Below are 22,722 nucleotides of genomic sequence, written 5' to 3' on the forward strand. Positions count from 1 at the left end.
AAATCTGAGTTTATAATAGTGATAATAACATTATTATTCTTTTAGTTATTTTTGCCCTCCCAGTCTCTTAAAAAATGTAAAAGCCATTCTTAGCTTACGGGCTGTACAAAAGCAGGCAGTGAACCAGAGTTTGCTGACCTTTGATTTGAAACAAATTCAGACTCCTTCCCATGCCTTCCAGGCCCCTTGTGACCTGATTTCTGCATTTCCAGACCTCACCTAAGGCTCTCCCTCTGCCTGTCATGCTTCCGTTCTGGCCACTCGGTGGAGTATAAGCTCAGCCGTCTTCTCAGAGGCCCTCCCTGGCCACCTCATTCAAAATAGGTCCCACACACATTCACATTATGTACCTATGACATTTGAAGAGTTTATGCTTGTTCCTTCATCATAGACTGTGAGTTTCATGATGTGGTGCCCAGCCCATGAAGTATTTGTTAAATGAATGAACAAAATACCTTCCATAGCAGGTACTGTTATCATATTTTACAGATAGGAAACAGACCCCAAGGAAGGAGAGGAGCCTAGAATCACAGCAGAAAGTGGTGAAAGTTTAATGCTAAGTCCAACAGACTCACATATTATCCACGACACTTGCTGTTCCCAGGTTAGGAGCGAGATGGGGAGGAAGGTGTGGGTACTGGGCAAATCAGGGCTGCAAGAGTCTATTCAATACCCTTGCCTCTGCGGGAAGAAACCAAAGACCCTGAGTCAGCCCTTCCTTCAGAACCTGAATTCAGGACAGCCGGGACTATTGATTTTTGTCTCTATAGAACAGGGGTCCCCAACCTATGGTAGGTTGTATAATTATTTCCTTACATATTACATTGTAACAATAACAGAAATAAAGTACACGATAAGTGTAATGAGCTTGAATCATCCAGAAACTGTACCCACTCCCCTGGTCCGTGGGAAAATTGTCTTCCATGAAAACGGTCCCTGGTGCCAAAAGGTTGGGGACCGCTGCTTTAGAGCACTCGCCTACCTGGTAGCTCACGTCGTCCCCACAGAGGCTGCCTGTGGCTGCTGTGCATGAACCGCGATAGCATGGAGCTGAGCCCACAGGCTGTTACAAGGCACGTAATTCATTTTGTGTGAAGTTCAAGAATAGGCAACACTTGTGGGTGACGTCAGGAATCCCAGCAGTAGTCTCTGGGCTGGGGTGCCTTGCCTGGAAGGGCCACTGTGGGGGAGCTATCCGTGGTGCTGAAATGCCCCAGCCCTGAGCTGTACAATCTGGTAGCTATGATTCGTTAAATTCGCCCATGCCCCTCCTGGCCTTTGCATTTGCGTTCCATCTACCTGAAATGTACTCCCCGAGTTGTTCCCTCTATTCAGGACCCAGCTGAGATGCCAACTCCTCAGAGAACTGACCGTTTCTTTCTTTACCGTCTGCCTCCCCCACAATAATACCAGCTGCACGAAGGCAGGCCATGCCTGTCCTTGCCAGTGCAGTATCCAATCTGGAACAGTGCTGGCTGCCTGTAGTGAAAGAAAGATACGAAATGCTCGTTCCGGCTGCTGGCAGCCTCAGGGCAAGGTCTGAGAAACCACAGGGACGTGGCCAGAGACAGGCCAGTGAGCACCACCAGCTCCCACAGGCAACCACACAAGCCCCCGAACAAGGCCTTGCCCACACAACGCCACCGTCCTCCGTGTCCCGGGCCAGAGTCTCCTGCTCAGTGTCCCGCCCACACACACACACACACACACACACACACACACACACACATATATACACAGAAGACATATTCTCACACGCAGTCCAGGCATACATGTGTCACACAATCACAGTCACAGTCACTGTAACATCACACACAATCTGGGAACTTCAAACTGTGTCAGGTCCTCCCCGTCACCTCCAAGCCTCTGTCTCACAGGCACCGTCATAGACGGGGCAGTCACAGCTGCAGGACTATCACGGCGACTAGTCCACAGATTGCACATAGTTAAACACAGAGCTGACCATGCACGGAAGTACAGAGAGTGGCACACACAGGCAGACCCCCCGTTCACATTCCCTTACACACGTGATGTGGCATTTTTATGTGTGGTTACGGTGAGTCACACAGAGCTACACACGTCGCACACCCCTCACACAATCACTCACACCCCTTAGCCCTCACACCAGCACCCTCAGCCTGCACCTCCACGCACCACGCACAGTCCTGCTTCTCGCGCACTCCAAGACCGCACCTCCACTCATCTCTACCTCGGCCGTATGCCGTCTGGGCCGCGTCCCCATGGACTACAACTCCCAGCGTGCCCTGCTGGCTCAAGATGGTGGGGTCTCGGCGCTGCGCCTTGTGGGAATTGTAGTCCAGGTAGAGCCGTGGGGCTGCGGCGCGGGGCGTGCTGGGAGTTGTGGTCCCGGTGAGCGGCCGCGCGGGCGAGCGCGTCACTGCAGGCGCCTCCGGAAGGGTCCACTAGCCGCGCTGGTGAGCGTTTGTGTGGGGTCCCCGTCCTGATCGCGACCAGAGGGGAACAGCGCAGGCCGCGAAGCCGCGAGCGCCAAGGGCGGCACAAGCAAGATGTGCGGGACCGACGGACGGACTGTGAGCGCGGGACCGACACACCGGTGGTGGGACGGACCGACCAGTTGTATAGCAGGTGTCCGAGGGGTTGTGCTTGTGTATCCGGCACCTCGCGAGTGCGTGTATCTGCCTGGCGGGTCGAGGATGTGAGGCTGAGCGACAGGTTGGGATCGTCCGATACGTTGCGCGCCTGGGTGCATTCTGGAGTCTGCGCCTGAGACCGCAGGTGCGTTCACAAGGACGGAGGTAGCCGGAGGGGCCGAAATCGGGTGCTCCACGGAGAGTTTACCAACATGTGACAGGATTTGTGCTTTGCCGTGACTGCAGCTGAAATCGGGTGACCAGCGGTCACCCCGCCGCGTTTGTGGGTCTGTCCCCCGGTGTGGGCTTAAGCGCGGCGGGGGCCGCGGAACCGTGCACGTGCTGCGTGCTCTCCGCCTGCCGGGCCTGCGCCGGATGCTCGTCGTGAGCCACCTCAGGCGCCCTCACGGCAGCGCCCCGCGGCGGGCAGCGCCTCAGGCCGGTGTCAGCCGGGGAGGGAGGGAACGGACCGCTCTGCTGGCGGGTTGAGCAGCCCTGGCGGGGGCCTGCGCCTGACGCGAGCCGCGCGCTGGCGCGGGCTGGGGCGGCTGAGGAGGGCTCGCGTGCACGTGTTCCGAGACCGCCTTCGCACCGGTACCCCGAGTGCCGCGGCGGGTGGAGGCGGTCGCTGCGTTCGCTGTTGCTCCTGCCTCCCTGGCGCCTCCTCCCCGTCCCCGAACAATTCCGGACACTTCGTGGGTGATCGTACCCAGCCCTCCTGGTCCCTTCTTTGCTCGGTGCCCCTGGGCATTGTGACCTCTCAGCACGCCCGGCCTCTCCGGGGAAACGGAAGTGTGGAGCGCCGAGGCGGGGACACAGACCTAGGGCACTTGGGGAAAGGACTTGCCTGCGACCAGGTGTCTGGGGAGGCTCCTGAAGGAGGTAACAGCCGAGGTGAGGCCTAGAGACCCAGGGAAGTTAGTCAGGTGCAAAGGGGGATTTCGGGACAAGAGAAAAACGGGGGCGAAGGCTGAGGTACGCGGGTAACGGCAAGGGCGAGGCCACGAGAGGCCCGAGTGAGCTGACGGTGGAGTTAAAGGGCTGGAACACGTCTTCGGTAGCGGTTTCTTGCCGTCATTGAAAGGTTTCAGGATCGGGGTCTTGTTTGACCAGCGCTCCCTCCTCCCTGTGCCCGAGGCCCTGGTTTCTCAGGCGTCCTGCATCTCTGTCCAGGCTGGCTTCCCTGAGCCGTGGCACCAAGCAAGTGAGTGTCTGGGCTGACAGTTAAGGGAAGAAGAAGGAGAAGAGCTGTGAATATTTATAACTTGTGGGGATCGTGGATGGGGAGAGGGAGAGGCCAAGTCCTTGAATAAAAGGTAGCACGTGGGCCGGGCGCGGTGGCTCACGCCTGTGATCCTAGCTCTCTGGGAGGCGGAGGCGGGAGGATTGTTTGAGCTCAGGAGTTTGAGATCAGCCTAAGCAAGAGTGAGACCCCGTCTCTACTAAAATTAGAAAAATTAGCCGGGCATCGTGGCATGTGCCTGTAGTCCCAGCTACTTGGGAGGCTGAGGCAGGAGGATCCCTTGAGACCAGGAGTTCGAGGCTCCGGTGAGATATGATCACACCACTGCACTCCAGCCTGGGCAACAGAGTGACGCTCTGTCTGAAAAAAAAAAAAGACATTTTGATAGAAAGAAAGCGAGACCACATTCATTTAACTTTTTTTACAGTGTATTGTTATAATTGTTTTATTATTACTTATTGTTAATCTCTTTACTGTGCTTCATTTATAAATTAAACTTTAGCATGGATCTCTCTCTCTCTCTCTCTATATATATATATATGTGTGTGTCTATACAGTGGAATGTGATTTAGTCATGAAAAGGAGTAAAATCCTGATACACGCTACAACATGGCTGAACCCAAAAAACATGCTCAGTGAAAGAAGCCAGACACAAAAGGTCATATATTGTATGATTCTATTTATATGAAATGCCAAGAATAGGCAAATCACTAGACACAGAAAGTAGATTAGTGGTTGCCAGGGGCTGGGAGGAAGAGAAATGGGGAGTGACTGCTAATGGATTTCTTTTTAGGATGATGAAATGTTTCTGGATTTGGACTTTGGTGATGGCTGCACAACCTTGTGAATATACTAAAACCACTAAAAGGGTAAATTGTACGGTATGTGAATTTTTTATACATACATTTTTTAAAGTAGAAAAGGGAGGGGGACTTCATAACCCCACAACCCAGAGGAACCCACCACTTACAGGAAAACGTAATACTTTCCAAGGTTTTTCTGTCCTTTTTTGGGAGGGGGATGGTATATAGCAAAGACTTGTCTGAATTCTCTATATAAATTCTTATCTCAACTGTTTAACACTATAGCAAAAGCATTTTCTTGTGTCACTAAAGACTCATGAGCTTCATTTTAACTGCCACAAAAGATTCAAGTCCTGTAGATTTCATAACTTAATTTACCTACTGGTCTCTCCCTTGTCTTAGGCATTTAGCTTTGCTTTCCTTTTTAAAGTTCATTATTAATAATGTTTTAGCATTTACCTTTGTCTAATCTTCAGAAGATTTCTCTTGATCTGGCAGTTTGGACCTGGGTGTATAGTGTTACCCCCACCTCAGGAATCATCTGGAAATGTGTGGAGCGACTGGAGGAGGGGCTCACTTTTATCCTTGGGTGGGCCCTACAGTGTGAGGGACCGGCCTCAGAAGGAAGTATCGTCCCCTTCTGAATGTCAGTAGCACCCCCGTCTAGAAATGAGGCTGGATTCTGACAAGTAGAATTAATACTGAGCCAGAGGACATGGCCATTTTAAAGCTCTTACAATATATTGCCAGATTGTTTGCCAAAGATGTTTTAATTGACCACCCCCACCAGCAGTGCATGAAGCTGGCTTCGCACCAGTCCCTGTCTGCATTCAGTGCTCACAGTTCCTCTAGAGTTTGGAGAGGTCATGGTGAGAGGCAGCCCCACGTGGAGGAAAGACCACAGGACACCGGGGAGCCCACGTTTAAACCCCAGCTCTGTACCCACTGGTCAAATGACCCTGGGAACACAGTTTCCCTAACTTTTAAAATGAGCGTGGCAATACTGACTCACAGGGTGGTGGCAAGGGCTGAAAGGGTTAACAGATGCAAAAGGCTGGTGTGGCCGGCACCTAGCGGGTTCCCATTGACTTACGTCCTGTCCTGTCATGCAGTGTACCCAAACCCATCACAGTGATCTGTCGTTGTGTCTCTCTCCTTCCAGTGAGGTCATCGAGCACAAGACCCACATCTTCCTTGTCTTTGCATCCCTGAGACAGAGCTGGACATCAAGGAGGCACTGAATGGGGGTGTGTTGAACAAAATTGTTACGGATGTATGTGCTCAGCAGCACCGTAGGTACCAGAGAGAAAGCAATGAGCTAAACAAAATACCCTCCCTGAAGGTGCTGACACTGCATTTGGGGGCAAGCAGATAGTAAACAAGTAATCACGTGAGTGTATCATACACCAGGTGGCGAAGAGTAATAAAACATAAAGGGCAGGGGCACAGAGCCTCTCTGAGGCATCTTTTGTATAAAGGCCTGACTTAAATAAGGGAGAGAACACCCAACAATGACAAAATGCATGTTATGTTTTTAAACAGCTTTATTGAGATATGATTCACATACTATAAAACCCACGATTTTAAAGCATGCAATTGGGTGGTTTTTAGTATATTCACAAGGTTGTACAACCATCATCACTATCTATTATAATTCCAGAACATTTTTTATCATCCCCAAAAGAAATTCCTGTCCTCATTAGCAGCCAATCCCCATCCTCTTCTCTCTGCCATCCCCTAGCAAACACTGATTTGCTTTCTGTTTCTGTGGATTTGCCTATTCTGGACATTACATATCAATGGAACCACATAACATGTGGTCTTTTGTGTCTGGATTCTTTTCCTTAGCATAATGTTTTCAAGGTTCATCCATGTTGTAGCATGAATCAGCACTTCATTTCTGTTATGGTTAATAATATTCTATTGTATGTGTATACAGCATTTTATCCATTCACCAGTCGATGGCCATTTGGATTGTTTCTGCTTTTTGGCTGTCATGACTGATGCTGTTATGAACAGTTGTGTACAAGTTTTTGTGAGGACATATATTCATTCCCTTGAGTATACACTTAGGAGTGGAATCGCTGGGTCATGTGGTAACTCTGTGTTTAACCTTTTGAGGAACTACTAGACTATTTCCCACAATGGCTATACCATCTTACATTCCCACTAGCAGTGTGTGAGGGTTCTACTTTCTCCATATTGTTACCATCCAACCAGGTTCTTTGCCCGCTACTCAAGAGGAAGCCAATACACTGAGACAGTAGGGTTTACAGCAGAGAAAGAGTTTAATTCTGCATAGTGCTAAGAGGGGAAATGGGAAGAATTTCTCAAATCCACCTCCCCGAGAATTTGGGAGACAGGGTTTTTAAGAATAGTTTGGCAGGCCAAGGATTAGGCAATTAGATTTGTCAATTGGCTAGGTTTGGGGGGAAATTATAGGGGTGTTGAAATCTTCTAGTGTTGCTTCAGTTCTTGGGGTCACAATTGCAGTTGAGTCAGTTTCTTGGTATGGGTCGCTGGTCTGAGTGGGTCAGCTAATCCACTGGAATGCGGACCTGGAAGATATTTTGGAAACTACTAGTTTTCAAAAGGGTGATGTTATCTACGGAGAGAGTTAAGAATCTTTATGACCACCAGCTATGGGACTCCAGAGTAGCAATTATGGACAGCGACTAATCATTATTATTATTTTTAGCTAGGCCTGTTCCTTCACAGTTTGGGACCCTTCCCCATTTCTGACCTTGCACCCCTTTATTGATTTGTGTAAAAGGTGATGTCAATATCCCTGCCAGCACTTGTTATCTGTCTGATTATAGCCATCCCAACAGGTGTGAAGTGATATCTTATTGTGGTTTTGATTTGCAATTCCCTGGTAGCTAGTGATGTTGAGCATCTTTTTTTGTATTTATTGGCCATTTGCGTATTTCCTCTGGGGAAAAGTCTAGTCAAATCCTTTGCTCATTTTGAAATTGGATTATTCATCTTTTTATTATGGAGTTGTTCTACATATAGGTCCTGATCAGATCTATGTTTGCAAATATTTTTTCCCATTCTTTGGGTTGCCTTTTCACTTTCTTGATGGGGTCCTTTGAATCACAAAAGTTTTTTATTTTGATGAAGTCTAGTTTATTTATTTTATCTCTTATCACTTTTCCTTTGGTGTCCTATCTAAAAAGGCTTTGCATTATTTTTTAAGTGCATGTGGAATATTAACCAAAATTAAGCACACACTGGGTCACAAACCACATCTCAGCAAATTTCAAAGGATTGAAATCCGTCATAGCATGTTTTCTGACCACAGAAGACTTAATCTAGAAACCAATACCAAAAAGGCCACTAGAAAACCTCCAATTGTTTGACAATGAAGCAGCAGAGTTATAAATAACCAATGGGTCAGGAAGAAACCATGACAGAAATTAGAAAATAAAATCTGACTGGCTTAAAAATCATAATAGAAAAAAAATGTTTTGAACTAAATGATAATAAAGATATAACATATCAAACTTGTAGTGTGCAGCTAAAGCTGTGTTTAGTGGAAAATTTATAGCCTTAAAATACATGCACTAGAAAAGAGGAAAGGGGCCAGGTGTGGTGGCTCACGCCTGTGATCCTAGCACTTTGGGAGGCCAAGGAGGGTGGATCACTTGAGCCCAGGAGTTTGAAGTTGCGGTGAGCTGTGATTGCACCACTGCACTCTAACCTAGGTGACAGAGTGAGACCCTGTCTTAAAAAAGAAACAGAAAAGAAGAAAGGCTGAAAGTCAGTTATGTTAGTATCAGTCTCAGACACTACAAAATAATGAGCAAATAAAGCGAGGGAATGACCATGCGGCCACTTGGGGAGTGTGTTTGTGAGATCGGGAGACAGACCTGGCTCTGTGGGGGAAGAGCACACCTTGAAACAGACTGGCTGCGGATTTGCCTAGGTTTATAGCTCCGCGCCCCGATAATCCTTCAGTAGCTGAGAGACTTCAGGCAAATCTTTTCCTCCTCTGTGTCTGTGTATCCATAAAATGGGAAGAAAGTTCCCAGCTCCTGATTTCGTTGTAAGTTTTAAATGAATTATTACATGCAAGCATTTAGAACAGTGCTCAGTAATGAATGGGTGCTGTCCTGACTATTATGATTGTGTCTCTGTGAGGCCTCAAGCCTGCGTTTGCCCTCCTCTGCAGGCGTGAGGCAGGGCCTTGGGTTCCGCATGATGATGAAGCCCTGACATTGCTGCAGACCCAGTTCCAAGGCTCCAGCCATCCTGTGTCTCCCCGAGTGCTGCTGCCCCATGGCCATCCCCAAGTGCTCCCTGAGTCTGGGGCCCTGGGCACAGAACGGCTTTCTTCAAGTGAAGGTGGAGGAGGAGGAGGAGGAGGCCGGCCTGTCCCAGGGCTGCGACCACGCTGCCCACCCTGAGGCTGCACGCCTGCGCTTCCGGCGCTTCCGCTATGAGGAGGCATCCGGCCCACGCGAGGCCCTGACCCGGCTCCGAGAGCTGTGTCGGCAGTGGCTGCAGCCCGAGGCGCACTCAAAGGAGCAGATGCTGGAGCTGCTGGTGCTGGAGCAGTTCCTGGGCACGCTGCCCCCTGAGACCCAGGCCTGGGTGGGGGCCCAGCGCCCCAGGAGTGGAGAGGAGGCTGCTGTGCTGGTGGAGGATCTGACTCAGGTGCTGGACAAGAGAGGTAAAGGGGAGCAAGGGGCAGGTGTTCGCAGCACGCCAGGGTGGGGCCCGCACGGGGACACGGGGGCACAGTGCTCTGGTGTGGGGCTGCTCATGCGCTCCCTCCCGCGGGTGCCTCGCCCAGACCCACACACTGTGCTAGACAGGTCCGTTTCGGTTGCAGGCAACTTAAACCCAGCTCAAGCTGGCTGAAGCAAAGAAGGGTACGGAGGCTTCAGACATGGCTACATCCAGAAGATCTGTTGGCAGCATCGGGACTCTTTCTCTCTCATTCTGTTTCTCTGTTGGGTTTTCCTATGTCAGCTTCATTCTCTTTTAGGTTCTCTCCCCACAGGGACAAAGATGGCCAGCAAGCGCAGGCTTATGTCTTACCAGCGTAGAAGCCCCAGGGCAATAACAGTAAGAAGTCCCCGGTCTGAGCTCCACTGGACCAGTTGGGATCTTGTGTTTGCCTTTGGCCACCAGATCCCAGGGACTGACAATGAGCAAGGGGCCGTTCCCCAGAGGAAAACCTGCTTGCTGGTGCAGACGCAGGGGCTGGGAGAGACAAATACCAGGTGTCCCTGTGCACCCTTTTTGGACCCACCCCGTGCTGGCCTCCAGGATTTGCGAGAGTCAGACCCACCCCGGCTGGGGCGGGCACTGTTACTCTGGGAGACCCACACAAACACCCCAGCCCAGGAGGTCCGGTGGGATGCGGGAAGAACTCAGCCATGGGACAGTCCAGAGGCAGGGTGGGGGTCTTGTCTGAGGGGGTTTTGGCCGGGTGTTGTTGTCACAGAGCAGGGGCCAAGCCGGGCACCAAGGAGGAGGTGAGCAGGGGGCATGGGGACATGGAGTTTGGACATAGCTGAACCATCAAGGCTCGGTAGATCTTGGCCTCCTCCTGGCCATGTGACTCTCTTGTGCCTCAGTTTACTTGTGGGTAAAGTAGGGATGATAATCAAAATATCTGCCTTGGTGTTGCTGAGAGGTAGAAACAAGGCGGTACCTGCGCAGTACCTGAAGTGGAGCCTGGCACAGACTAAACACACGGTAACTAAAGCTGTCAGGGCATCTCAGCTGCCTGAGAAACAGACCCCTCTGGAAGAGGTCGATGGGGTCCTTCCCTAGGCCCCATCGGCTGTGCCCGGGCAGACGTCACAGGGGCAGGGAGAGGAAAGTGGGAGGGCCTCATCCACCCAGGCAGTCAGCAAAGGCTTCAGAGAAAGGGCAAAGTGGCGCCAAGAAGGCAAGAAAGAGCCGGCAGTCCAGGCGGAGGCAGTGGCGGGGGCACAGGCCAGGCGGTGTGACGTTTCTGGAGTAGAGGAAGAAAGGGGGAGCAGGGGAGCACGGGGCGGTCCGTGGGCCTAGAGGAGAAGATTCCAGAGCTAAAATCCTGGCGTGGCCACTGGCTGACTGTGGACTTGCATGAGTTACTCAACCACTCTGACCGATCGTGTGATCTCGCACCAGTCGCTCAACACCTTCTCTCAGCCGGGCCTGTCTCGGGTCCGCAGCGGCGTCATCGCGGTGCCTGCCTCTCAGAGTGGGTTGCAGCGAAAATGAGGCAATGAAGGTTGCCTGTTGCACGCGGAGCCTGGCACGTAATGGGAGGGGCGCCAGTGGTGAAGCGTCCGTGTCTTACGGTCAGGAAACTAAGGCCCCGACAAGGGCAGGGTTGCTCAGGGCTCCAGAGCTGGCCAGTGGCAGAGCTGGGGCTTGAGCCCAGTTTCTGCACTCCCAAGCCCACTCTGGACACGAGCAACAGTTTTTCCACCCGTCTCTCTGCCTCCTCCCGGAATCCACCCAGTCGCTGTTGCCAGATTACCTTGGCACCCATCCAGGGCAGGTCAGTGCAGGCTAACCTCTACCGCACACAGTCCCGATCCTGGCACCCCTTAGCCACCGGCCGCCTTCACAGCTCTTTAAAGGCTGGGCCTGGGCCTCCAGGGGGGTCGGGGGGCCAGGTGGGCACATCACCCATTCACCCCCAACAGCGGTTGTCTACCTGGAGTTCTGCTTGTGGGAAATTTCACAATCAGGCATCTGGATTGAGTCCCTCATTCAGCTGGTGTTCACTGAGCACCTGTGGATCCATCTGGGCTCAGAGGCAAGATACTGAACGTGGGGGGCAGAGCCTCGACCTCCCAGAGGTCAGGGCCTGCCCGAGGGGACCCCTAACAAGGATCAGTTCCACATCAGGTTTTTTTTTTTTTCCCTGACACTTGAGCCAAAATCAGGAGCCTTGAAGAATGGAGAGTTTGAGGAGGACAGAAAAACCAGAACCCATGATGTGGTTTTATCTTATTGTTTTTTTAGATGAATGTAATTGCTTGGCAGGTGATGCAGTTTTACATGTGGGAGGACAGCCCTGCGCCCTTCTGTCATCCATGATGCCAAATGAGAAACTTCCCTTTGGAAACGGGGCCCCGGGGACGGGCCCCGTCTCCCCTCACAAGGCATGACAGGGCCCTCAGCAAAGGGAGGGCGGCTTGCTGAGGCTGTGGTTTGGGTTGTTTCAGGAGGGGAGCTGGAGGCTGAGCCTAAAGAGGCAAACTGTAAGCAGAGTGATTCAGAAGAGTCGGAGCCATCACCCACGGCCACCAAAACCCTCATGGGAGGTGCTTCCCTGGGAGCCGCATTTGCTGACGCCTGTGAATCTGAGGGCAGCTCAGAGAGGCACGCAGGACCCTCAGGGGAGACCTGGACAAAATCTGTTGCCCAAGAGGTGGATTTCAGGAAAACCTCAGGGACTTACAAGGATGCCCCCGCAGACCAGCCTGGCCGTGAATCTGGTACCTTGTGGAGCAGTTCCGGTGCACGGGCAAACTTCACCTCCCGAGAGAAGACTCCTGCGGAAGAGAAGTGCGATCGGCTGGCTGGTTATGGGACAGAGCCTCCACATACACACTCGGGAAGGAAGTCCTCCAGCTGTGGCGAGTGTACGAAGCCCTTCCAGAGCGCCTCGGCCCTTGAGGCACACAAGAAGAGCCACTCTCAGAAGACACCATTTGCCTGCAGCGAGTGTGGGAAGGGCTTTAGTCGAAGCACTCACCTGGCCCAGCACCAGGTGGTCCACACGGGGGCGAAGCCCCATGCGTGTGAGGAATGCGGGAAGGCCTTCAGCCGCGTCGCCCACCTGACTCAGCACCGGAGGATTCATACCGGAGAGAAGCCCTACCGATGTGGGGAGTGTGGCAAAACCTTCAGCCGCAGCACCCACCTCGCCCAGCACCAGCGTGTGCACACGGGGGAGCGGCCCTACGCGTGCGACACGTGCGGCAAGGCCTTCGGCCAGAGCAGCCACTTGGCCCAGCACCAGCGCACCCACTCCGGGGAGAAGCCCTACGCATGCAACACGTGTGGGAGAGCCTTCGGTGATTGCTCGGCTCTGATCCGACACCTGAGAATCCACTCTGGAGAGAAGCCGTATCAGTGTCAGGTTTGCCCCAAGGCCTTTGCGCAGAGCTCCTCCCTCACGGAGCACCGGAGGATCCACACGGGAGAGAAGCCCTATAAGTGCGGTGACTGTGCGAAGGCCTTCAGCCGCAGCTCGGCCCTCGGGGCCCACCTGCGCGTCCACATGGCGGTGCCGCAGCGACTGGAAACAGCCCTCAGGGCCCAGCATCTGAGAGAAGCCCTGAGTCGGGAAAGAGCCAAGAACGGGATGGGTGACTGACGAGTCGCCGAAACAATAAGGTGCCTGAGGGCAGACGCCGGGGCTGTCTGGGGACAACGCTGCATTGAGCACCAGTGGGAGGCCCCAGTGAACATAAAGTGACTCAGGCCAGCTGGAGAAGCTTCCGGAAGGATCCTGTTGTCCTCTATTTCCCATGCACGCCTGTCCTAGAGAGAGGACAGCTGAGCTGAGGATTGATTGGTTCTCAGGGCCAGGGCAAGTGTCTTTCAGAACTCAGTGGTCCCCAGATGCTCTGGGAAGGCAGACTTCAGCTTCTTGTTCTCACACGGCTGCTCTTCTCACCTGCTCTTCTGCTGCTCGGCCTGGAAGGGACGCCTGCCATGCCACCTCTGTGCCTTGGCACCTACTGCTTCTCCTCCAACCTACTGCGTGCCCGACTCCAAGGCTTACTTATGAGACTGCCTCTCCTGCGAAGCCCTCTCCAGACCCTGCATCTCTCTGCTGGTTTCTCTGTCTTGATCAGTGACCCTTGTCCAGCAGCTGTGTCTCCCTCCCCCTCTCCTTCCACATCCCACCGGCCACCAGCCCTTTTGGTTTAACCTACAGCTCACCTCTAATTCCTCCTCTCCTTTCCCACCACTGCTCCCTGGGTGAGCCTCGGCGCCTCCTTCCTGACCCCCTCCTGCCTTCATCCCCTCTCCCACGTCCTTCTCCTGGGGGCTCTTTCTATTACCCACATCTGAGGTGTCACTCCATGGCAGAAGGCTCTCCAACACGTCACCTACCGCAGAGCTTCCTGAACGGGTACAAGGATGCCGCAATATAGGTTGCTCTGGGCCCCAAGCAACCTGTTCGGCTATCCTCATATGTGCATACGAATATTGTCCTTTTTCTGTGTGTGCAGCGATGTGAAAATGGTTTCAAAGTACTGCCCTACAGGATAAACCAGACTTCTTCACCTGATGTTCATGATCGTTCGTGACCTGGCCCTGTCTGGCCTCATCGCCCCACCTTCCACACACCAGCCATGTGGAACCTCTACGGCTCCTAAAGAAGCCATATTTTTTCCCACCTACGTGCCTTTGTGCCTGTGCCTGGAACCCTCCTTTCCTCTTTCTGACACATGTGCCTCCAAGTGAAGCCTCCTCAAGCTGCCGGAGCAGACTTCAACCTGCCCTCCTGCTTCCAGAGCACCTCACAGTCACTCTCTTGCACCTTCTACCGTGTTGTTTTACTTACTTACTCCTTGCAGAGCTCAGGGTCTGTTCTCCAAGGACACTGTGAGCTGAGAGCAGGGGCCGTGACTTACTCTCAGTATCTACCACACACAGGACTCAGCAGGCCCTGACCGATGTCTCTTGAATCAGTGTGACCGGTGCCTTCCCTGAGGCAGTCACGGGGCTCTGCCCGACATCATCCTTACACACGTTTACACGGATGTCTCCCCACCAGCTGGGGACCCTGCAAGGAAGAACAATCTGACTTCCCTGGGCCCAGCGCCCAGACAAGCCTCGCACGCAGTGGCCTCAATAAAACGTTACTGTATCGAGTCTTCCCTGTCTAGGGCCCCTGGTGTCGTAGACGCCGTGGTCGCCGGCATTCTGTCAACACTCTCTGGCCGCCTTTCACGGTCCTGCACCCTCGTCCCACTGTAGATTCCTTGTCTGTAACTAGATGTTGCGGCTTCTGTTCCTTACTGTGAGGGTGTCAGTCCTTGTGCCTCTGTTTTTCCAGTGGTCCCATCACGTATGAACCGTTTGACCTGCCATGTTGTGTACGGGTCACTGTCACTCTCTCTCCCCGTGTATCTGCCTATATTTTAGATTCATTCCCTCTGTGGCATGAGTAACAGAGCCAGAAAGACTGAGGAGAGAGATTCCTAACAGGAAGATGAGACCCAGGGAGACGGACCTTGTGGCAGTATCTCTGAGAGAGCCTCAGACACAGCCAGAGACGGCCACCCTGTGGCAGAGGTTGAGAGGCTGCGAGAAAGACGACAGACCCGGGGGGAAGCTCAGGGATGAGAGACACACATTCCCAGTAAAATGACTGGACAGGCTTCCCGGAGGCTGCAGAGAACAGAAAAGGGATGGGCCTGAAATCGGGCTGTAGAGCCCCACTCCTCCCTGGGGCTGTTTTGGGGAGCTGAGTGACTTTCCTGAGTCTCAGTGACCTCCTGTCTGTAAAGCAGCAAGACCCACCTTGTACCGTGCCTGACCCAAGGCCTGGCCCTGGCCACTGGCTCTGGCGTGCAGCCGTCCTCAACAGCAGCAGGCCTCTCTGTCCCTAAGGAGCGGAATCCCCAACCCCCTGATGCTCTGGGCATCCCCACCGCCCATTTTGGGATAAGACATGTGTCTGCCTATGTCTTCCCAGAGATGGGGGCGATCAGGGAGAAAAAAGGAATCTTTACTGAGGGTCTGTGTGTGCTGGTCATTCTGCCAAATATTTTATGAACATTGTCTCAATTCTCACACAACACTCTGAGGGTAGGACAAACATCCCTATTTTATAGAGGATGAGAAGAGTGAAGAATGTAACTGACTGGCCAAAGTCACACTGCCCCGAACTGGAAGCACTGGGATGTGCGAGCTCACCCAAATCTGCCAGCAATTTCAATAAACAACCATACTATACTCAATGAACCAAGTAAAAAGACAAATTCTAACAGATTGAATTTCTTTTAAATCCAGCCATATGTTCTTTGGAAGAGACACACTTAAAACAAGGATATGGGAAGTTGAGGGTAGAGGAATAGAAAAAACATACAAGGCAGGCATGAAGCTGAAGAAAGCCAATGGAGTTACAGTAATTTCAGGCAAAATGGACATTAAGGTAGAAAACCATTATAAGGGTCACAGAGTCATGATATTTTTACAAAAGAATCCATTAAGAAGATACAATAGTTCAAAACTAGACACATCATGTAAGCCTTATGGAACAGAATCACAACGAGAAACTGATGAAACCTTAAGTGTACTTGAAAATGCTAAGACATTCTTTATTATGATGGCCAAAAAAAATTCTTTTGGATGAAATAATGGCTGAAAACTCAAAATTTGGCAAAAGATATAAACTTACAGGTTCAGAAAGCACAATAAACCCTAACACAGCATAATATCTAAGAAATCCATGCCCAGACACATAATACACTACCGAAAACTAAAATTTTTAAAACCACTGGAGAAAAACTATGCATAACATTAAGGGGACAACACAAAAGATCATGGGTTTCTCCTCAGAAACCATGGAGGCTAGAAAGCAAAGAAACAACATTTTAAACTAAAAACAAAACAAAATATCCCCCATCAACCAAGAATTCTATATCGAATGAAATACATTTCAAGAACAAAGGCAAGGCTGGGCACAGTGGCTCACGCCTGTAATCCTAGCTCTCTGGAAGGCCAAGGCGGGCGGATTGTTTGAGCTCAGGAGTTCGAAACCAGCCTGAGCAAGAGCAAGACCTCATCTCTACTAAAAATAGAAATTAATCGGACAACTAAAAATATATAGAAAAAATTAGCCGGGCATGGTGGCACATGCCTGTAGTCCCAGCTACTTGGGAGGCTGAGGCAGGAGGATTGCTTGAGCCCAGGAGTTTGAGGTTGCTGTGAGCTAGGCGGATGCCGTGGCATTCTAGCCAGGGCAACAGAAGTGAGACTCTGTCTCAAAAAAAAAAAAAAAAACAAAGGCAAAATACACACATTCCAAATGAAGCAAAACTAAGATGTAAATTGGCTGACGTCAGGCCTGCTTTAAAGGAAATGCTAAAGGAAGGAAGTTTGGTAGAATCGCCAGTCCAGCCGTCCCAGTATTTCCCACGGCACCGTCAGCAGCCAGAGTCTGTAGCCGGATTAATGTCCTAGAAAAACGTGAAAAAAGAGAAGTGAGAGGGGAGGGAGAAGCCTGCGCCCTCCCACGATCGACATGGCAGACCTCCCTGACGCCCCTGGGGAAGGAAATGGCTTGGTCAGCCACTGGCCAAGACCCCCCCAGGTGGTCCCTCCAGGTGATCTAGTCCGGCGGTCCCCATCCTTTTTTGCACCAGAGACCGCTTTCATGGAAGACAGTTTTTCCACGGAGGCGGGGTGGGGTGGGAGATGGTTTCAGGGTGGTTCAAGCTCATCACATTTATTGTGCAGTCAACCCGCTCTGCTAATGATGATCTGTATTTGCAGCCGCTCCCCGGCGCCGGCATCACCGTCTCAGATCATCAGGCGTCAGGTGCTCGCTAAGGAGCCGCAGCCTGGATCCCGCGCACGCGCAGTTTGCAGCGGGGTTTGCGCTCTCGGGAGACTCCAACGCCGCTGCCGCTCTGCCAGGAGGCGGAGCGCACACGGTGATGCCAGAAAACAGAGGAAGCTTCGCTCAGCTGCTGTGCGACTGGGTTCCTCACAGGCCGGTACTGGTCCGGCCTTGGGGGGTGGGGACCACAGCTCTAGCTGACTGAGCCACTCTCTGCCCCAGGGCCTTTGCACGTGTGGTTCCCCCGCCTGCATCTCTGCCCCAGCCAGTGCGCCCGGAAGGAGGCGCGGAGAAGGGCACGACCCAGGCAAAGGCAGGAGGTGGAGCCCGGCCCGCAGGACCGAGGGACATGGCACCTGCCACCAGGAGCTCCACGGGGTCGCTGAGCTCCGACTCGAAGCGGTTGGGCCCCCAGGAGCGGTAGCGGCAGCTGTAGTTGCCGGCGTGCTGGGGCCCCACGTAGGTCAGCACGAAGTCCGTCCAGGGCTGCGTGGCCGAGAGCCTGTGCAAAGCCTCCGTCTCTCTCACGCGCAGCAGCTCGACGGTGACGTCGGGGAGGTGGCCTTCGCAGCGCAGGACGGCGTCACGGCCCGGGGTCGCCGCCCCGCTCCACAGCGCCCGCAGCCGCGGCCGGGGAGGCGGTCCTGGGCGGGCAGGGGGTCAGCGCGTGAGGCCCAGCCCAGTGCCCTCACCTGCCCGCGCCCTCCGCGCCGCCGGGCCGGGCCTCAGCCGCGCTGAGCCCCTGCCCGGCTGCATCCCGAGCCGGGCAGCTTTTCTGCGCGCGCGGGCTCCGCCTGCACCGCAGCGTCCTCGCCTCCCGCGTCCCCGCCGCCCTCCCCCGGACCCTGCGCGTCCCCAGCGCCAGGTGCTCTGAGGCTTCTTGGGTCCCCATCGGGCACTTAGGACACGTGCAGGGAAGGAAGAAATGACCAAGGGAAACGGTGTTCCTTATAGAGGGCAAAATTCTGGCGGCGGAACCTGTGCCCAGAGGCTCTGCGCCGCCCCTGCCCCATGGAGGCCTCGAGGGGAAATCGTAAGAACAGACCCCAGGGAGGGCGAGGGCCTGGGGAGAACTACACGTGCTGTGGGCCAGGGGCCCAGGGAGGGGCAGGGTGACAGTCCAGCATGACAACTGACGGCGCAGCACGGGGAAACTGAGGCACCGACAGGTGCAAAGCCGGCAGGAATTTGCACAGGAGGACCCGGCCCGTCCTCCACGCTCCCCACTGGCTCACGTCCGTGCGAAATGCGCCAAAGCGTCCCGGGACCCTCGGCCGCCGCCCCCAGCCCCGTCCCCGTCCCTGCAGGCGCAGGCGATGGGGCCCGAGGGTCGCGGTCCTCGCGCGCTCACCGTGCACCTGCAGCTCCACGCGCGCGCTGGGCGCCGAGCCCGAGAACGGCGGCTCGGGGTCCACGTAGACGCAGCTGTAGTTGGCCGAGTCGGCCACCGACACGTTGGGCAGCTCGAACTGGGCTTCGGTCCCCGCGGGGCTCAGCAGACGCTGCACCCGGCGCCCGCCCTCGTCCTCGCGCACCAGGGCGAAGCGCAGGCCGACCAGGGGCGCCTGGCACCGCAGCCGCACGAGCGTGCCGGGCTCTGGGCTGCGACTCGCCGGCTCAGCCGAGAGCCCGGGCGGGGGCAGCTTCTCTGCGGAGGAGGATGCGGGCTGAGCCCGGCGCCCGGCGGGTGGCCCGGGCCGGACGCGTGGCCCGCTTCGCGGTCTTTGCCCGGCCTGAGTCTTCCGCCTGCGGTGATGTGCCCGGCTCCCTCCCTCGCCTCCTCAGGGAGGCCCGCGGGGACCACCCTGCTGAAAGCCGCACCACCCGCCGGCCTCTGGTCCCCTGTCCTTGGAGCTCTCTCACACATCCCTTCACTGTTTCTTATTAATTTGTTTATCTACAAAAACAGACGGGGCAGGAGGACGTTTTGTCCAGGGCTTGGTGTTTTCCTGCACGTGGCTGCTCGAGTGGAGTCGGGCGCGGTGCGCGCCGTCTGGGGGATGCGCTCGCTTGCAGCTCTGACTTGGGTGGGGCAGGGGCAATATACGTAACCTAAACATTTGTACCCCCGTAATACACTGAAATAAAAAAAAAAAAATAGTGGATTCGCCCCGAGACTGTCTGCCGGGCACCGCCCCAAGGCCCGCCCACCTGGGGCACCTGTGAGCTCGCTGGGCGTGGGGCTCGCAGTCCAGTGCTCAGTCAGGGTTTGCCAGATATCTCTGAGCCCACGGCGAGCGGTCGGAGGAGCAGCGCAGCCCGGCCGCCTGGGCAGGCCTCGGCGCCACGCAGACCTGGGGGGCCAAGGGGACCCCGGGCGGGCGCGCCGTGCGGCCTGTGCCAGACCTGAAGACCCAACTGTCCGCTGGGCCTCGGGTTGCCACGCTCACTGCCCCATTCGCAGTTGAGGAAACTGAGTGGGGGCGGGGCGGATGAGTTGGGACCGGCCCCCCCAGAGCCCTGCACTTCTGGGGACCCTGCTCGTGGGCCCCCAGGACCGTCCCTGCGCGGACGCCGGCTCACCGTCGCTCAGGGTCAGCTCCGCCGGCGCGCTGTCCCCGGACCAGGCGGCCTGCTGGTCGTGCAGCCGGTAGCGGCAGGTGTAGGGGCCGCCGTCGCCCGGGGCCAGGGCCCTCAGATGGAAGAAGGCGCGGTCCGGGCTGGTGCTGCTGGAGGACACCAGTAGCTCCTTCTCGCCCCGCCGCAGCTGGAAGTTCACGCCGCTCAGGGGCGCCACGCAGATGAGGGTTGCGCTGTCGCCAGGGTGCAAGACCCCGCCGGACTCTCTCTGGGGTCTCAGCACAGGTGGCGGCGGTGCGGCTGCAATGCAGGGAGGGTCACTGCGCGGCCAGAGGGCAGGACACCCCCTGCTGCAAGTTCCCTGCCAGAGCTACCATCTGCCGGGTCTCCAGCTCTCTGCCCTCCGCCCTCGGCCCTCTTGGTGGCAGCCCCGGGAACACCCTTTGGATGTCCTTTGGGCATCCTCCGCCCAGACTCCTTTGCAACCTCCAGGCCCAGGCAACTGCGTGGCTCGTACCCTGGACCTGGTCCTGGGCAGGGGTATTCAGTGTTGCAGGTCAAGGCCAATGTGGCTTTGCCCTCCAAGATTCTCCTCCCCCAGAAGCCCTCTGAGACCATACGACAGTCACCGAGTTCCTTGATGGTCACAGTGGCGCTGGGCTCCGAGGGGGTGCCTGCCGCATGGCTCCGGTAGCTGCAGCTGTAGGTGCCAGCCTGGTGGACAGGGAAGGTGGCCTGCACGTCCTCCCCGGCCTCGGCTACCTCCAGATACTCATCATCCCCTTCTCGCCTCAGCAGAAAGGTCACACCTTGCAGCCCCCCGTGGCACACCAGTGTCGCGTTCAGGCCGGGTGTGATCCAGGACACTGGCTCTGCCAAGAGCCGGGGTCCAGGCAAGGACTCTGCAGGTGGGGTGGGGTTGATGAGTGGTTCTGGGTGGCTCAGGAGACCGATGTGAGGGAGACAGGAGGGAGGGCATCGGGGAAAGGGCGGCAGGGACAGGCAGAAACAAGGTGTGCAGCAAGAGGAGGAAGTGTCTGAGCTGCCCCCGGGGGATGCAATCATTCATTCCTCAAACCCTCTGGGGTCAGTACAAACATCATCCGCTTTGACAGATGGGAAAACCGAGGCTCGGAAATGTCAGGGGACTTGGGGGACGGAAGGGCCCCCACAGCCCCCTCCCCACAGCCTCCCGGGCCCTGTTAATGCTCACTTGGCCCTGTCACCTCCATGAGGTTGCTCAGCTCAGTCCATCCACTGCCCAAGCCCGAGCGGCAGCGGTAGAGGCCCCGGGTGTCACCTGTCAGCAGGAACTGGTGCTTGATGGCAGGTGAGTCGAGGTGCATGAGCTCCCGGGACACCCCATCCTTGAACAGCTGGAAATCCAGGGTGGGCAGGCGGGCCTGGCAGGTCAGCGTCACATTGGCCCAGGGTTCCAGCAGCGATTCAGACTCTGCCCACAGGCTGGGCTGGGTCTGAAAAACTGTGAGGGGCAGCTGGCATCAGCTGGGCGCTGCAGGGCTGGGGCGTCCACCCTGGGGCCTGCAGCCACCATCCCAGGCCCCGGCCTGTACTCACACACGGCTGCCTCTGTCACTGGGCCCAGGGTGAGACCTGTGGAGACAGCGCCCGTGAGGCCCCCAATTCCACCCAGCCCCTGCCCCGGGGGACCCCAGGCTGCAGACCCCTCACCCCAGAGCAGCAGGAAAGACACCGGCGAGGACATGGTGGTCACGCTGGCTCCAGCCGCTGTGAGCGTCTGCAGCGATGAAGCCTGAGCGAGGGTCGGGCCAGTGGGACACTGACCCCTTGCCTTGTTTGTCCTTCCCGGAAGGTGGGGGCGGGGCCTGCGAGGGGCAGGGACAAAGGGCAGCCCTCGAAGGCCAGCCAGGGCCTCGGGATCCCCAGCAACACTGACGATCAATAATAACAGATAATCATTAACTGAACCGATAGAGCAGTATTAACAAAATGATCGTAAAATCACCTCGTTCTCAGATAGGCGCTGGGATCCTTTTCCAGGAGGGGACACCGAGTCCTCCCCACCCCGAAGCCCGGCTGCGCCCCTCAAGAGGCGCCGAGGGTGAGGGCGTCTGGGGCCGTCCTCGCTCGTCCTGGGGGCTGTGGTCCCTTCCCCACTGCTGGTCGGTGCTGCGCTGTGTGACCCGTGCCCCCCACCCCTGCCGGGATGTGTGCTCCAGTGCGGACGGTCGCCAGAGCTGCTGGCGTCACTGCCGCGGCTGCCTGGGGGCCAGACCCCCCCCCCCCAGCGACAGCGCTGCCTGTGGGGATGGAATGCAGGGATGAGACCCCGGTGCTCGGCGGAGGCCCTGTCACCCCCAACCCCAGCCGTCTGGTCTCCACCCTGGTGTCCCAGCCCCAGCTGGCCGCCACGGTGAGGGCCCACGGAAACCTCCCGCCTTCCTCCTCACTCAGTCACTCAACGCGCATTTACCGAGCGTCTGCTGTGTGCCGGACACAGGACAACAGTGGGAACACACTGACCCAGGCCCTCTCCGCACGCAGCCTGGGCTGCTCAGGGAGAGAGAGAAGGCAGAGGGGAGGTGCCAGAAAAACACAAATCCATGACATAGCGGGCGCTGGGAGGCAGAGGAGCCACATGGCATCCAAGGGTCCGGGAAGCCTTCTTGGGGAGCAGAGATTTGAATGAGGCCAGGACGTTGAGCCCTGCAGATAACTGGGCAGAGGGAACAGCCGGTGCAAAGGCTGGGAGGCGGGACCACAACGAGGGAGCTAGGACAGCAGGCGCAGAGCAAGTGAGGGCCAGGGGGCGGGAGGAGCACGGAGGCGCAACGGAGACCAGCTGCACGGGGCCCGCGGGCACCGCTGAGTAGGATGGGAGCTTGGGAGACTCCCGATGTCCCTTCCACGTTTGCTGAGCACCAGACCAGAGCCAGCACCTGGAGGGAGGCTGTGCGTTCCAGCCTTTGCAGAAGAGACAACCAAGTGCCAAGGCTTGAAGGCATCACTGAAGGCGTGACC

At 55.6% G+C, this 22,722-nt stretch overlaps 2 protein-coding genes and 1 long non-coding RNA gene across 4 annotated transcripts; 2 read left to right on the forward strand and 1 right to left on the reverse strand.

The window, feature by feature from the left end:
- Window positions 1–2,388: 2,388 nt before the first annotated feature.
- LOC105819598 lies at window positions 2,389–5,905 on the forward strand. Of its 2 annotated transcripts, none has more exons than XR_001137968.1 (3): window positions 2,389–2,435; window positions 4,649–4,736; window positions 5,821–5,905. It is a non-coding gene; the product is annotated as an uncharacterized LOC105819598 (long non-coding RNA). The 2 variants fall into 2 exon arrangements; XR_001137967.1 differs by having other exon boundaries at window positions 2,433–2,757.
- A 2,941-nt stretch (window positions 5,906–8,846) lies between these two features.
- ZSCAN22 (zinc finger and SCAN domain containing 22) lies at window positions 8,847–14,500 on the forward strand. The gene is made up of 2 exons (XM_012655859.1): window positions 8,847–9,333; window positions 11,837–14,500. Exons 1-2 carry the CDS (start codon window positions 8,940–8,942, stop codon window positions 12,991–12,993), a joined length of 1,551 nt encoding a protein of 516 aa, XP_012511313.1. The 5' UTR covers window positions 8,847–8,939; the 3' UTR covers window positions 12,994–14,500.
- Window positions 14,501–16,599: 2,099 nt separating this feature from the next.
- Window positions 16,600–21,954, reverse strand: A1BG (alpha-1-B glycoprotein). Its single transcript, XM_012655895.1, has 9 exons — window positions 21,707–21,954; window positions 21,412–21,566; window positions 21,298–21,333; window positions 20,933–21,202; window positions 20,349–20,621; window positions 19,723–20,019; window positions 18,551–18,847; window positions 17,556–17,843; window positions 16,600–16,816 (listed from the first exon to the last, which is right to left on the reverse strand). Exons 2-9 carry the CDS (start codon window positions 21,443–21,445, stop codon window positions 16,809–16,811), a joined length of 1,503 nt encoding a protein of 500 aa, XP_012511349.1. The 5' UTR covers window positions 21,446–21,566; window positions 21,707–21,954; the 3' UTR covers window positions 16,600–16,808.
- Window positions 21,955–22,722: the final 768 nt, after the last annotated feature.

The sequence above is a fragment of the Propithecus coquereli genome, unplaced genomic scaffold, assembly GCF_000956105.1.
Source record: "Propithecus coquereli isolate 6110/MARCELLA unplaced genomic scaffold, Pcoq_1.0 Scaffold490, whole genome shotgun sequence".
Taxonomy (NCBI): domain Eukaryota; kingdom Metazoa; phylum Chordata; class Mammalia; order Primates; family Indriidae; genus Propithecus; species Propithecus coquereli.